Genomic DNA, 15,453 nt, shown 5'->3' on the forward strand with positions numbered 1-15,453 from the left:
CAATTTGACAAGTTTAACCCTAGTACCTAACAGCATGTGAAAGAATTCAAGTTACAGACCAGGAATCCCCAGTGTGGGGAACAGGTCAGAGAACACCAAAATGTCAAATATCAACTTATTTACCAAATAGGGGGCCAAGGAAGGTAGGTTAAGTTTTTATAAATCCTGGAGGTTTTCTACACACGCAGAGACCCTCCTGCCCATTCCTCTAGGTTTGACCAGCTGACACTGCAACTGCGTTATGACACACCAAAGTGGGATAGCAGGGTGACCGATGAGAAAAACGAGCGTGTTCCCCACCTGGGGCTCAGGAGAGGAGGAGGAGGGGCTTTGCCACGCTGTTCAAATTATCGTGTTCTGGTCCCTACGTAAAGAATAGCTGCTCGAATTACCCAGCTGCTCCTGCGAGATCCTCGTTCTTTGTTCCAATGGCCCAGAAAGCTCAGTATTCAGCACTGGGCAGCCTCCTCTGCCCCAAGACTCTCCCCACATCTAGCCGGGACTGGTCTCCTTGGTTCTGTTTACCCTTTAAAAAATACTTGTACAAACAATTCTTTCCCACCCATCCCCCAAAGACCCCAATAAAATAACATGGGAGTAGCAGCTGCTTCTACAGTTTTGTTTTGAAATGGTGTTAGATAAAATAAGGGAATAAATAGAGAACGGGTCAGAGGCAGAATCTCCATCCCCGAGTCACACTGCCAGAGGGAGTTCTAGCGAGGAATCTTCAGGGGGCCTGTCCTCACTCTGCTGTGAGGTTTTCTCCACCGCACAGCTCTCTTCACTGTCCGTGCGGAAGGGGAGGCTCGAGGGGGACCAAGAGGGGCGGAAGTCTTCATTCTCAGGCTCGTCGGGGTTACAATCTTCGGGCACTAGCGCTTCTAGAGTGGACGTTTTCCCCACTTCTGATTTACACAGGGCAGCTGGGTCTGTGGGGCTACAAGCCACCAGTGAGGTAACCGGGAGAGAGAAGACGTTCAGATCCTTCTCCTTGGGGAAAGAAGGGGGGACTTCTTCTGCACTAGGCTCTCCTTTCACCCCCAGGACCGGCCTCTGCTCCACCTGATAGTAGACCAGGGGCCCACTGTTCAAGTAGGATGGGCTGTTCACTGCCGACGCAGCTGGGTGGTCTGAGTTCTCCGCGAAGCACAGGACTGAGGAGCCTGGGGGCAGCTGAGCCTGGATGAGAATGGGGGCAGTGAGGCCCGGGCACAGCTCTTCGGGAACGGCCAGAGGCTCCTCCAGGATGCACACGCCCAGGCTCTCTATGCTGGAGTCCAGGCTGGCGCTAGACCCGCGGGAGTCTTCCTCTGCCTTGAGCCGCTCCAGTTCCTCCGCACTCTGCAGGTGCATTACTGCTGTCTCGTTCTCAGCAATGAACTCCTGGAAGTCCTGTGTCTCAGAGCCCTGGGCTCCTGCCAGGCTGCAACTGGCCGTGGGTGAGGGCTCCTCGTCTGGGGCTGGGGGGCGGCTCACCTGCCGCTTGCTCTCCAGCTCCAGCTTCATGATGGTGTGGAGGTAATGAGTCCGGACCCGGATTGGATTAAATTCAATGCGCCCAGCCATGTTCCCACAGCCGTCCCGGGAACAACCACATGGAAAGGACATGCGATCCACCTGAGGAGGGGACAAGGAGGTTGAGGGAAGATGAGAACCCACAGATTTAATAACGGAGACAGGAGACCTCAGCTGGCAAACACAGGCAGCTGGGATTTGAGGTCTCCTTACAAGAGGAACAACCAATTCAAAGTGTAACGTGCAACGTGGTGACCTAAGAGCACGAGGGGGTAGTTATCAGACCACTCGCGTTCTCATTCCAGCACAGCCATGAATTAGCAGTTATGACCTCGAGAAGGTCCTCGGTCTCTCCAAGGCTTGGTTTCCTCTTCTGAGTAAAATGCGGCCAAAAATCTTGTCAAAGGGCCTTTCCAGTCGGAAAGTCCAGAGACGACCTCTCCGCATGCTGACAGTCCTCAAGGAAGGAATTCTTGTGCCTCAGACTTTTCCAGAACTTACCTGGTATACTGAGAAAACAAAGACTGGGGCCCAAGCCTAGTGCCTTCTGCAATGACAGGCTTGGGGAAGTTCGTAGAAGGTCTAGCTGCTCCAAAGCAATACATTCTAGGGAAAGTGTCTCAGTTTGCTAAGGTGCTATAATGACAAAGTAATGGCCAGCTTTTCACTGACTGCTTCATTCTCCCCAGATGTTGACCAGTTTAGTTCTGAAACAGTTACGGACCAGGAATATCTGGAAAGGGGATCCACTCTACCTCCTTATTTCCCTTTTGGATCCCAATAAAGAAAAAAGCCCCCACACCAAACATAAAATAAAAAACATAAACAAATGTGTGTGTACAAATACACCAGGTCTTCCTAAGCTACCAACTTCTAGAACTCTCCATTCCAGTTCTTAGGAACAGTCCAATTCTTAGGACTATTCTCAGGACTCTAAAACAGAATGATATATCATGGGACTTCAGTCTGAAAAGCAGTATTTGGCCAGAGCAGCTACAGCTATTACCTACCTAAAAATACGGAAGAAAAGGTTGTTTAGGCTACATTCAACCACAAGGGTTCAGCACCCACAGCCTACACGTTCCAGATAGATTTCATCCTTCGGGATGGTATTGCTCTTTTCAGTAGAGTTATGCCTTCTAAACAGTCCCTTGTCGGAAGGCCAGCAAGGGGATGAGGTCTTCTATCTTTTAAGATTCTAGACAAGGGGTACCTGGGTGGCTCAGGTGGCTAAGCATCTGACTTCATGATCTCACAGTTCTTGAGTTCAAGCCCCATGTTGGGCTCTTAGCTGTCAGCACAGCCTGCTCTGGATCCTGTCCCCCTCTCTCTCTGCCCCTATCTCACTTGTTCTCTCTCATACTCTCTCAAAATAAATTAATTTAAAAAAATTTTTTAACTGAAAAAAAAAAAAAAAATCCTGAACTTAAGATCCTTGACTTAAGCTCTGCCGGGCCAAGTTTGATCCTAAATTATAGGATCTGAGAATTACTTTGAGTTTCACAAAATTGGAGTAGAGGTCCTATGAGTGTTTGAAGATACAATCCAAAGGCCTAACTCCTCTCTCTGCTTCCTTTTATCTTACACAATCAATATTTAAGAAACAGGTACTAATGTTAAACCTACTAACCCCCTGTTCCCCCATTTGCTGACAGCTGCTCCTTATCACCCCTGAGGCGAGAAACACAGAAAAGGCCATTGCTATCGCCACAGCCTAGGAATCCTGCCATGCCTGGTTTTCTCCCTGGTGGAGGAGGGCTATGAACTATGCAGGCTCACACTCATGCGGAATCCACCCACGGATGACGGGCAGCCTCCCATGTTCACTGGTACCCACATCATGTCCCCCAGACTCCGGAGTACATACATGATCTCAGGCCAACTTGGACTCACCTGGCATTTAATCCCAGCCTGACTACAGGCACATGCTTCTGGGTCACAGTACAGGCGACAGTCACAACCACATTCTTCCCGTGACAGGCGGATGGCTCTCAGCTCTTGCTTCTCTTCAGCATCAATGCGGTGGACCCCCGAAGCCCTCAGCAGGGCCCGGCGCCGCTTGGTGGGCAGGGGCTGCAGGAAAAAGTAATCATCCACCTCCACGTTTTCCACATCAATATCTTCATCTGAAACGTCATCCAGGGTCAGGCCATCGGCCTCCACTGACTCCACCGTCCCATTCTTGGTCAGCTGCCAGGAGACAGGAAGGAAAGGTCAGCCTCGAGTATTATCCACAGCCACCTCCTCACAGTGGCTGTCTAGAGCAGTCCAACGGAGTCCAACTGAACCTTGTGCGATGATAGAAATATCCTTGCTGCCCGCAGCACAGGTGGCTACTGGGCACTGGAAATGTGGCTAGAGCAAATGAGAAGCGAACGTTTTCATTTTATTTAACTGTAATTAAGCATATAGCCACACGGGGCACATGGGTGGTGCAGTCCATTAAGCGGCGGACTCTTGGTTTCGGCTCAGGTCATGATCTCATAGTTTGTGAGTTCAAGCCCCGCATTGGGCTCTGCGCTGGTGGTGGGGCACTTGCTTGGGATTTTGTCTCTCCTTGTCTCTGCCCCACCCCCACTTGTGCTCCTTATCTCTCTCTCAAAAATAAACAAACTTAAAAAATAAAAATAGCCACATGTGGTTAGTGGCTACCATATTGGATAGCTTAAGAGAAGACATCTAGAGCAGGAAAGCAGGAAGCCTTACGTAGCTCTGTAGTTCTAACGCCTTCCTGTTGACTCAGGGGATATCACCTTTGTAGATCAAAGTTTCTCAAAACCTGTGTCTCATCCTCCCTCCTACGAGATAATATACACCCTCCTCCATTCCCAGATGCGTGTCCCATTACTTCAGCTAACTTGCCTTCCAACACAGAGAGGAGAAGGTTTATCAATGGCTGGATGTTCCTTGGATGGAGAGAGAATGTTGTAAACACCCTTCAGTCTGCACCCCCAAGGGACCCAAAACCACATTCTGGGAAGCAGAGTACACTAAAGTGTAGTACAAGACCACCAGGTCTTTGTCAATGAGCCTACATCTTCACAGTGTCAACAATAGTCTGCATACACAGAAGAGCTTCGTTTCATTGGGAGGAGGGAAAACACGAGCAAGTTGTTAACGGCTACCCAAGAAAGCTCTCACTTCCAACCCACGGCCTAGAACATATTCTTTCTCCTAATACTTTTTTATTTGATTTCAAAGAAAAGCTGTCTGTGAGGTAGGGTGGTTTCTATAGCACTAAGGTACTATCTGCAGGCAGAAATCTGGGTTCTCCGGGCTCCGGAGGATAGAGAGCCAGGAAAGGGAGTCTTAGTGGAAGGACAGTTTGAAGACAATCTGGCTGAATGAGGTTTGAAAACTCCCTAGAGAATTCAAGTGAAGAAAATGAGACCTCATAATTCCCAGAGCTCTGGAAGCTACGAGCAGGATGAGAGCCAAGCTGCTGGAGGGGCTGGCTTATTTCATCAGACGGCTACAGATTGGTGCTAGTAAAGGAACAACTCCTGGGAGACGTGATGCAACAGGCTGGCTAATAAGCTCCACACCTGTTGTGTGTGTTTGTGGGAAGGTCGGGGAGAGGAGACAGATACAGTGGTGCTTCTGGGGGTTTCCTGGTCTGCTGTTTGTGTACCAGGCAGACCAATGACGAGGGGCCTTTCTGCAGACCTCAGGATTGCTTCTGCCTATTTCCCTGGGGATGGCTTCCCCCTAATCACCCTCCCTCTTACTGTCCTCTCAAGGGAAAGAGGCTAGAGACGCAATAGAAGGAAACCCACACAAATATAAGAATATAACACGATAGAGTGGCATTTCAAATCCAGCGAGAAGAGTCCTCTGGCATTAAATGGTTTGGGACAACTGGATATTCTTGGGGAAAAAAACCCAAAAAACAGATTTCCAATTCATACTTCCCATAATATGGATTCCATATGAATAAAAGGCCAAAATTACAAAGAAAAATAACTGGGGCGCCTGGGTGGTTGGGCGCTCAGTTGGCTGAGTGTCCCACTTCGGCTCAGATCATGATCTGATGGTTTCGTGGGTTCCAGCCCCACGTCAGGGTCTGTGCACCGACTGCGTGGAGCCTGCCTGGGCCACTCCGCCCCTCCCCTGCTCGCGCATGCGCTCTCTTTCAAAACAAATAATGAAAAAAGCGGTTTTTAAATGAAAGTATTAGAAAAATTATAGGTAATTAAGGCTATAAAATGCCAGCCGTTTTTTTGGTTTGGTTTTGTCGGCAGCCTAAAAGGAAAATAAATATTAGATGGCACATGGACCATGCAAAAGATGTATTGAGGTCAGCAGTCTCCCCTGCAGAGTGCTAAAGACAGGAAAACTTTCTAAGAGAGTAAACTGGACCTGGGGAGGGCAGAGGAAGGGTTTTCTCTTGACGACGAAAGGCGTATTGGCTGCCACTAGTGCCGCTGTTCCTGAAGTCGGCTACTTAGCAGGAATCCCGTGCCAGCCTGGAGTCTGCTGAGCTTTGTCCCCAGACCTCCTACAAGGGAGGCCACAGAACAGGACGGAATCCCGCTGTGTCAGGTTATTCCTCTACCAGATGCAGGAGACAGGTTTCTTCTACGGAAAGGGAAGAAAGCCCTCACTGCAAACGATGAGAACAGTGTTTATTTCCCCAGCTGTCGCTATAGCAGCAGGAAGGTGATAGGGTCAGTGCCGGGATTCCTCAGACTCAAGAATGGGATGTCTCCATGTCATTCCAGATAGAAAAACAGGTGTAAGGCTTTGGGAGTAGGCTGAGGGAAGGAGGCACAGCTCTCACAGGGAGCAAGGGACGCGCTATCGTTACCCACACCCCCTGCCGTCAGTTCTCCAACCACACCACAGTCGGCTGTGGCTCCTTAGGGGGTCACCCACCACCCTGGAAATAATGCAGCCTCCTCTTTCAATATGGGTCAGCAGGCTTTGGGCCCACCAGAAACGTGGCCAGGCCCAAAGTGGTGTTCTCCAAATCTGGAACCAGGAACTCAGGGGGAAATTGTGGCCTGATGGAAACTGGCTCTGGAGTGCCAGGCAGTGCTGACAGCAAATGGGTGGCTGTGAAGAGCCATCCAGTGGGAGAGGGGCAACAGACGGCAGGCCCAGGACCTTACAAAGTGAAATAACTATTTGCTAACACTGTCATTACACATAAGAGTCTAACACGTAGAGGTGATGGGGGTTATGGAAATGGCAGGGTCCTATCAGAGAACGTAAAGGATCTAAAGCCTGTTCTGTGCATTGGGATGACAGACGATCAGTTGACAAGAAATTGAAACACTGTGCGCCCTCATATTCCAAGGGTGGCAGCCTTGAATGTTTGTAGATATTCACATTTTAAACTTTTTAAAAACTCTGCTGAGGGTAGGGAATTCTAGGGAAGCCATTTTGCTGTCCCGTGTAGACTCCCCGCCAGAGACAAAAACAATGGTGTCTCAGACGGAGATCTGATTCCAAATCTGAGACTTCTCCTTAGAAAGATCTGGAATCCCTACATGCCAAGGGCAACACATTCAAAATAAATAAATAAATAAATAAATAAATAAATAAATAATCCAGAGACCTAGACAGTTTTCCATTTTATCTTGGTACGTGGTTAAATACCAGACCCCAGACCCCTTAGGCACCTTCATCTTCTTGGCATGGAGCTTTTCCTCCTTCAGGTGTTCACGAAGAATCTCCCGATGGTTCACCTCCTGCTCCTGGGCAAACTCACAAAGCGTGTAGCTGCGCACGGAGTTATGGCGCTGGGCCATGCCCAGAGAGCTCCCGCCCTGGCTGGGCACACTGGTGAAACCTTGGCGCCGTGCAAAGTAGTAAACGGTCACCTGGTCAAAGCGCACATTCTTCCTCCGCAGCTGCTTCTGCCGCTTGAGGATGGATGTGGCTGAGAAGGGAGCACAAAGCAGTGTTACTAACCAGGAATGGCCTGCCTGGGGGTCTCGTTCTTTCTCACTCATCTGGGTGCTCAACTGTTGTCAAAGTGCTCTCTGTACCTTAGGAAACTTCAAACTGTCACATCATAAATGCACAGCTGGGAAGGACCTTGAACATCAGCTGGTCCAAACCACTGCCTCCAGGTGGACTTCACCCAGACAGAGGAACACAACATCTGATTTTGGACATCAGCTGGGAAGAGGATCTCTAGACAATCTTTTCAGGATATAATGATCTATACAGCTTCACTGTCCAGTACAGCAACTACTAACCACATGTGGCGATTTCAATTTAAGTTGCGCAGAATAAAATTCAAAATTCACCTCTTCAGTTACACTAATCACATTTAAAAAAAATTTTTTTTAATGTTTTTACTTTATTTCTAGGAGAGAGAGAGACAGTGTGAGCAGGGGAGGGTCAGANTAAGAAGGGCAGAGGGGGAGAGAGAGAATCTCAAGCAGGCTCCATGTTCAACAAGGAGCCCAACATGGGGCTTGATCCTACAGTGCTGGGATCATGACCTGAGCTGAAATCTAGAGTCAGATACTCAACTGACTGAGACACCTAGGAGCCCCTAAACCATTTCCATCGTGACAGAAAATTCTACTGGACAGTGTGTATAATCTATAGCAGGGGATGCCATACTTCTTTAAAGGGCCAGATAGTAAATAATTTAGGCTTTGCAACTCTGTTGCAGCTACTAAACTCTGCCACTGTAGCATGAAATCAATCACAATGTGTGTGGCTGTGTTCCAATAAAACTTTATTTACAAAAACAGGCAGTGGGCCAGATTTGGTACATATGCAACCTCTGATCTATAGAATCAGAAGTTCTGGGACACCTGAGTGGCCCAGTCAGTTAAGTGTTGGACTCTTGATTTCTGCTCCCATCATGACCAGACGGTTGTGAGATCGAGCCCAGCGTGGGGCTATGCACTAGGCTTGGGGCCTGCTTAGGATTCTCTCTCCCTCTTCCTCTGTCTCTTCCCCATTCTGTGTGCTTGGGCACCATCTCTAAAAAAAAAATAAAATAAAAAATCAGAAGTTCTTTCCAGGAAATTAATTGAGCTATAAGAATTAAGAAATGTGGGGACGCCTGGGTGGCTCAGTTGATTAAGCAGCTGACTTCAGCTCAGATCATCTCACGGTTCATTGGGTTCAAGTCCCACATCAGGCTCTATGCTGTAGCTCAGAGCCTGGAGCCTTCTTCGGATTCTGTCTCCCTCTCTCTCTGCCCCTCCCCGACTCACACTCTGTTTCTCTGTCTCTGTCTCTCTCACAAAAATAAACAAACATTAAAAAAAAATTTTTTTTTTAAAAGGTGAAGAAATCTGGCATTGCCTCAGTTGTGCAGGCAGTAAGCACTTATGTCCTACTAGCGCTACAACTGTGTGGGACTCAGGTGGGTAAGGGGTAGAATCCCGGCCTTCTTCAATTTAATTCAGCCCATTCTGGGAACCTATAAAACATGGCATAAGAACAATCAGCAAGAGTAAGTCAGACCTNTGGGGCTTGATCCTACAGTGCTGGGATCATGACCTGAGCTGAAATCTAGAGTCAGATACTCAACTGACTGAGACACCTAGGAGCCCCTAAACCATTTCCATCGTGACAGAAAATTCTACTGGACAGTGTGTATAATCTATAGCAGGGGATGCCATACTTCTTTAAAGGGCCAGATAGTAAATAATTTAGGCTTTGCAACTCTGTTGCAGCTACTAAACTCTGCCACTGTAGCATGAAATCAATCACAATGTGTGTGGCTGTGTTCCAATAAAACTTTATTTACAAAAACAGGCAGTGGGCCAGATTTGGTACATATGCAACCTCTGATCTATAGAATCAGAAGTTCTGGGACACCTGAGTGGCCCAGTCAGTTAAGTGTTGGACTCTTGATTTCTGCTCCCATCATGACCAGACGGTTGTGAGATCGAGCCCAGCGTGGGGCTATGCACTAGGCTTGGGGCCTGCTTAGGATTCTCTCTCCCTCTTCCTCTGTCTCTTCCCCATTCTGTGTGCTTGGGCACCATCTCTAAAAAAAAAATAAAATAAAAAATCAGAAGTTCTTTCCAGGAAATTAATTGAGCTATAAGAATTAAGAAATGTGGGGACGCCTGGGTGGCTCAGTTGATTAAGCAGCTGACTTCAGCTCAGATCATCTCACGGTTCATTGGGTTCAAGTCCCACATCAGGCTCTATGCTGTAGCTCAGAGCCTGGAGCCTTCTTCGGATTCTGTCTCCCTCTCTCTCTGCCCCTCCCCGACTCACACTCTGTTTCTCTGTCTCTGTCTCTCTCACAAAAATAAACAAACATTAAAAAAAAATTTTTTTTTTAAAAGGTGAAGAAATCTGGCATTGCCTCAGTTGTGCAGGCAGTAAGCACTTATGTCCTACTAGCGCTACAACTGTGTGGGACTCAGGTGGGTAAGGGGTAGAATCCCGGCCTTCTTCAATTTAATTCAGCCCATTCTGGGAACCTATAAAACATGGCATAAGAACAATCAGCAAGAGTAAGTCAGACCTAAGTCTGTGATATCAGAGCAATGAAGTCCTCCAAAGAGCAAGGCTGGGCCAAGAGTAGGAAAGATTATGATTCAGGAAAATCCCCACGCGGGATGTAAGAAGCTGTCACAAGGACTGCAGTGGGCTCTGATGCTGGGGGCATGTGGGTGCAGGTGGGGGGTGGAGGGGCTCACTCACGTGTGAAGCTGGCGGTTGTAGGAGCATTGAGACTGTCACAGCTGTCAGCACTGTCACTGCTGGAGATCTCATCATCTGAGTTGGAAACGGATGAGCCCACATCCACATCATCAAACTTCCTCTTGAGACTCGAGCCCATGAATGCATCCATTGGTTTCAAAGGGGTTTCCTCGGGGAGCCCACTGCGTTGGCCCCAAAGCCCCTGCTCACCACCAGTTAGCCAGGCGCATTAGGATTCTGCCCAGGGGAAAAGAGCAATCAGCATTCCTACCCTGAGACAGACCCCTCCCAAGTCCATACATACAGCTCTCCAAGTGAAGACAGAAAAGTCCCTGAGCTCACACTGATGTCTGGTCTCTCGTGACTAGGTCATTTCTCTCCTTATTCTGGCCAACATTCTACTTCTGTTCCCCTTCAGTCCCAGTCACTCTTAGAATCTTGAGAGGAGTTAACAGCCGCACCCTTCCCAGCACAGTGAAGGTCTTCGGTTCCAGGCCAGCTGGGCTCTGGGTTCCACCAGCCTGGGGATAATGGTAGCTGCCCTTGTGTTCACACAGGAGAGCTCCCCAAGGGGCCGGGAGGAGGGGCTGGGGATCAAAGGCAGAATTCGGCTGTGCCTAACCCAGACTAGATCCAATTATTTTTCCTGGTGAAAATTTAGCCTGGCTTTTCCCAAAGTGTATATATTAAATAAACTAGTTCCATGGATATTAACAGCTTCACGTGGAAATAGGGCTGCTGTGTCCAAACAGTTTAGGAAAGTGCTATGAGAGGAGAGCTTGAAGGCCTTGAATATGCTAACGAGCATGGTGAAGGGTGAGGGCACACAGCGAGTGCAGTGTTCCACACATCTGACTATGGAAGAATCTCGGGGTGGGGGGTGGGGGCAAATGAGCCTTGGAATGCATGCTGGGAGACATTGCTCTAGGCCCTAAATTTCAGAGAGTATCAGAGGCCAGAGAAACACTTTACCCAGATCTTCACAAGGGTGAAGATTCTCACCAGGCCGCTACAGAGATCAAATTTGGTTCTAAAGAATGGACTGAAGATTAATTAGAACCTGCACTGCCTTCGAAACCCAGAAGCTTTTCTGATCTCATACAGCTCCATAAAATAGGGCTCAGCGGGTCTATCATCATCCCCTGTGCGAGGAAAACTTAGCTTTACAACCTTAGGCCTCTGTAAAGAAACCAGCAAGGGGGAAACAAACAGCAAGGGAAGAGACAACAGACTCTGGTTACGTCAATATGGCAGGCAGTGTTTTCAACGTCACACTAGGGACAGTCCATTTCCCAGGTACAGATCTTTCTCCTTCGCCATCTTTGGACGTAAGTGCCCAAGAATATGAATCTGCTCGAAACAGAAACGCTGTCAGAGCTGGAGCCACATGTGATGATACGAAGCCTCCCTGCTTTGCCTCAGTAATGCCAGAATCTCCCCAGACTATGATCTCACTAGTTGCTAATTATGCAGCAGCAATAACAACACTGCCCAGAAAGACAGGGCTGCATTACTGCAGAGCAGCTACCCAGAATATACTGACTGTGGTGTCAAGAGCTCCCGGCTACAGAGCTGTTTTTCTGGACTGAGTCGGAAGCAATTTGCCTGCTCCTGGATCAGCTCTACTTAGTCAACCAGACCTAATAGTACTTCAGTGAAGAGATGTCCTGATCTATCTATCCAGATCTCATCAAAATTCTGCATTCAAGTCACAAGACGTACCTAGGAAACCTCAGCCATCATAGGTCTAGACAAGCATATTGCTGAAATAAAGTTGGCCAGGGAGGGGGGAAAAAAATTAACCAAGTACCCGATGAGAATTGTAATGAAATTTAAAAAGGAACCCAAAGTATCAATTCTGTTCTTCGGGTAACTGATCTTATCATCAGAGGTCACGTTCCTCGGACCTATGAAGAATGGTGAGAGCCAAGGATGTTTTAATGGGTTTATTGGAACGATTTTAGGTTTAAAGATACCTATTAACTAACAAATTTATTTCTTCCATCCTATTACAGAGGGAGGTAATCTTCCCAATTGAGAACATATGTGGGTGCAATTAAAAAAAAAAAAAAAGGGGAGCCTTGGTGGCTCAGTCGGTTAAGCATCCAACTTCAGCTCAGGTCATGATCTCACAGTTCGTGGGTTCGAGCCCGGTGTAGAGCTCTGTGCTGACAGCCAGCTCAGAGCCTGGAGCCTGTTTCAGCTGTGTCTCCCTCTCTCTCTGACCCTCCCCTGCTCACGCTCTCTCTCTCTCTCTCTCTCCTAGAAATAAATAAAAGATTTAAAAAAATGTTTAAAAAAAGAGAGAATATTGACCACTGAACTGAATTTTTCTTTCCCACTTAAAAATCTTATCAACCACGGAAAAACTTAGACTAAGATGAAAATCTGCTTTCTTAGAAAGGGCCTCCGTCCAGCTTCAGTTTTAACAGAGATCTTTAGTGTTGCTACCGGGAAGGTGGCCTTTTCCTTAGCTGGAAGCACGCGGGTCTCCCACCGGAAGCACGCGGGTCTCCCACCGGAAGCAAACCCTGCGCTCCTGATCTTTACTTCAGTGTCCCTTTGCTTCCAGTATTGCGGGCTCCCTTTGAGTACTTGTCTTTATGCCCTGCATTAGGTTCGGTTTGGTCCCAAATCATCTTTATTATTAAAATTCTCACTGTCTTAACCCAGCTGCCCTCAGGGGTATCACTTCCTCTGGTGCAAGGACTGCTGGCTGCTCGCTCCTTTCTCCTTCGCCCCTTTTTCTAGGTCTTCCCCACTTCCACTTCTGGAATAGTGCCTTCTGGGCAGTGATAAGTGGCAGGTAAGAAAAGGGGGGGGGGGGGAGAAAGAAAAGATGTGAAAACTAGGAGGAAGATATTTTCCTTATGCTGGAGAATAATCTGAGCCTGTGGCTCTATGTGTAAATACTGCGCATACTGGTTTAGCTCTCCTAACCCTGCCCGCGATCTGTTTGCATCACTTTTCACTCCATTTTACACATATATGTATGTATATATATACATGTATATACACATACATATATGTGTATATATATATACATACATACACATACATACACACACACACACACAATCCATCGATTCTGTGCTGACAACCAATATAAGTTTAAATTTCGACCCAGCCTTCCTTATCCAACTCTGGGGTGAACTTGACTTGTCAGACAAAGATACTCACTGGGCATCAAGAACAAACCTCCCATCCATTTCCCACAGTGGCCTGAAGAGACCTTTCTTTGCAACAGAAACAACTAGAATAGGTTCCACACTTTCCAGTCCATCAAATCAACCTCTCTTCAAACCACAATTAGCAATCAGTCATTCCCACCTCTCTCAACCATTCATTGGCAAAGGATCAATGCCTGTGTTCAAGAGAAACACTTGTAAGTTATACTCCAAGCACTTAAACCCAGACAGAAATAATGAAGGTGAGACTGGAAGTGCAGGTCATAACTGACAGTTAACTGTCAAAATGACCAATTCAAACAACAAATGCTTTTGGAGAAAACAATGCAAACCTCTATAAAAGCTTTTTAATGACAGTTAAATGAAAGGCCAGTTGATACTTTCTTGGCTACATGCCTTACGGTCTTTTCTCAAGTGTTTCTAGCTGAATATTTCCCAATGGTATATGGAATAACTCATATCCACAGTATATAGAAGATATTAGGCTAGCACCAAATAAAGATCTATAGCATGTGTGCATCTTAGTACTAGATCTAAGACTTTCCAGGTCTGTAGGATTCCTGTAACAACTCCCCAAATAACAAAACAGTTTATGTGAGACTACCAAAAGAGGGACTGTCCAGAAATAATTTTGTGAGTTCAGAATGTATTTGCAAAGTTTAGTAACAAAGGCCTCTCTCTTAAATGAGTATAAAACGATAAGACAAGGTGTATCTCATGGGAGAAAGCCTCTCCACTCCACTGGAGCCCAACCTTCTGCTAAAGGTCAAGAGACCAAAATCTCTGGTAAGATCGTCAGGGTTATCTTCCATAGCTGGGTTAGAGGAAGGAAGGCTTGCTGCTGCTAATTGTTAGGATAAATGTGAATAAGATGACCGGCCCTATTTCTCCTCTTACAAGATATTGTAGCTGATTCTCAAATACTATCAATTTCTTGGATCCATGTGTCCTTGTGATTACCACGATGACGAACATATAAGGTGCTTAAGTGCAAACGTACTGTTTAACCTAGGCATTTTAGGGAAGCCCCCCCCCCCCAGCGCTCCCCTTTTCTTTCTTTTCTTTTTTAACCCATTCACTGACACAAGTTTAGAATTTGGCTTTCCATGTCTAAACTACCAGCCTATGAAGGACACCAGATCTTTGTGGGAGATGAGGAACATGATGCCGCAGGAACCATTAACTCTCAAGGATACCCAGTCATTTATAACTCTGGCACACACCAATGGCGTCCTGGCTTTGGAAATTAGCAAGATGTAAAGTCAGAAAAGAACATGAAAATGTGAATCAACTATGGATTTACCTTAAACTGAAAACTGCAGGACAAGAGGACACTGTGTCTCTTGGGGATAACTTCTAACATTTCATATTGAAGAACGGTTTGTGTGTCACACTGCCACTCTAACCCCTTTAAAAAAATAAATCAAGACCATGGCACTTAAAGGAATGGATGGCAGTCAGCTGCGTGTTTGGGCCTGTGAAAAGCGATCAAGCTAACAACCAGGGCAAGCGATGCTTTCGTTTTTCCCCACAACGCCAGAAAAATGGGAGACATCAGGAACCTGGGCTGGAAGGACATGTCAAGGCATCAGTTCCCTTTAATGGACACCCCCTGCTGAACCCTTCAGCTCCCGACCCATTTCTCTGATTCCTAACCTTCCCGCTTACTCCAATCGTCTGCAGCCCCTGCCCAGCCTTCCTCATCCCTTCCTGCCTGCTACTCACAAATTCCCAACCACTCCTCCCACATTTTCCTCTATTCGCCCTCCCCTTCCTTTACTTCCCTCCATCCTACATCATCTCCACTCCATTCCGAACTCAACCCTCATCCGCAATCCTGCCAGCTTCCAAGCAGCCCATCGGTCTTCCCTGAGTTGCCCCCGCAGTCTGGGCCCGCGTCCTCCGTGCCCCTAGCTCCCACGCCTCTCCCGACTCTTTCCCTCCTCAGCGGCGCCCTGGCTCCCCGCCCCCCGACCGCTCCCGTCCGAGCCTCCCTCATTTCTGACCCCTCCATCCGCGTAGCTCTGGGTTGACCACTCCTCCACAGCCGCCCGAGGGCCGATCCCGAGAAAGGACGAGGCGGCACCCTCCGCCCCGCACCCCCAGGCCCATTACC

The 15,453-nt window shown here is 47.6% G+C and overlaps 1 protein-coding gene across 4 annotated transcripts; it reads right to left on the reverse strand.

Moving 5' to 3' along the window:
• Positions 1–605: 605 nt before the first annotated feature.
• Positions 606–15,447, reverse strand: CSRNP2 (cysteine and serine rich nuclear protein 2). Of its 4 annotated transcripts, XM_077753393.1 has the most exons (6): positions 15,344–15,447; positions 14,641–14,745; positions 10,150–10,386; positions 7,140–7,399; positions 3,409–3,705; positions 606–1,617 (listed from the first exon to the last, which is right to left on the reverse strand). In XM_077753393.1, exons 3-6 carry the CDS (start codon positions 10,298–10,300, stop codon positions 694–696), a joined length of 1,632 nt encoding a protein of 543 aa, XP_077609519.1. In that variant the 5' UTR covers positions 10,301–10,386; positions 14,641–14,745; positions 15,344–15,447; the 3' UTR covers positions 606–693. The 4 variants fall into 4 exon arrangements, with proteins under 4 accessions (XP_077609519.1, XP_077609517.1, XP_077609518.1 ...); XM_077753391.1 differs by lacking the exon at positions 14,641–14,745; XM_077753392.1 differs by lacking the exon at positions 15,344–15,447 and having other exon boundaries at positions 14,641–15,042.
• Positions 15,448–15,453: the final 6 nt, after the last annotated feature.

The sequence above is a fragment of the Crocuta crocuta genome, unplaced genomic scaffold (genome assembly GCF_008692635.1).
Source record: "Crocuta crocuta isolate KB4526 unplaced genomic scaffold, BGI_CrCroc_1.0 scaffold30, whole genome shotgun sequence".
NCBI lineage: Eukaryota > Metazoa > Chordata > Mammalia > Carnivora > Hyaenidae > Crocuta > Crocuta crocuta.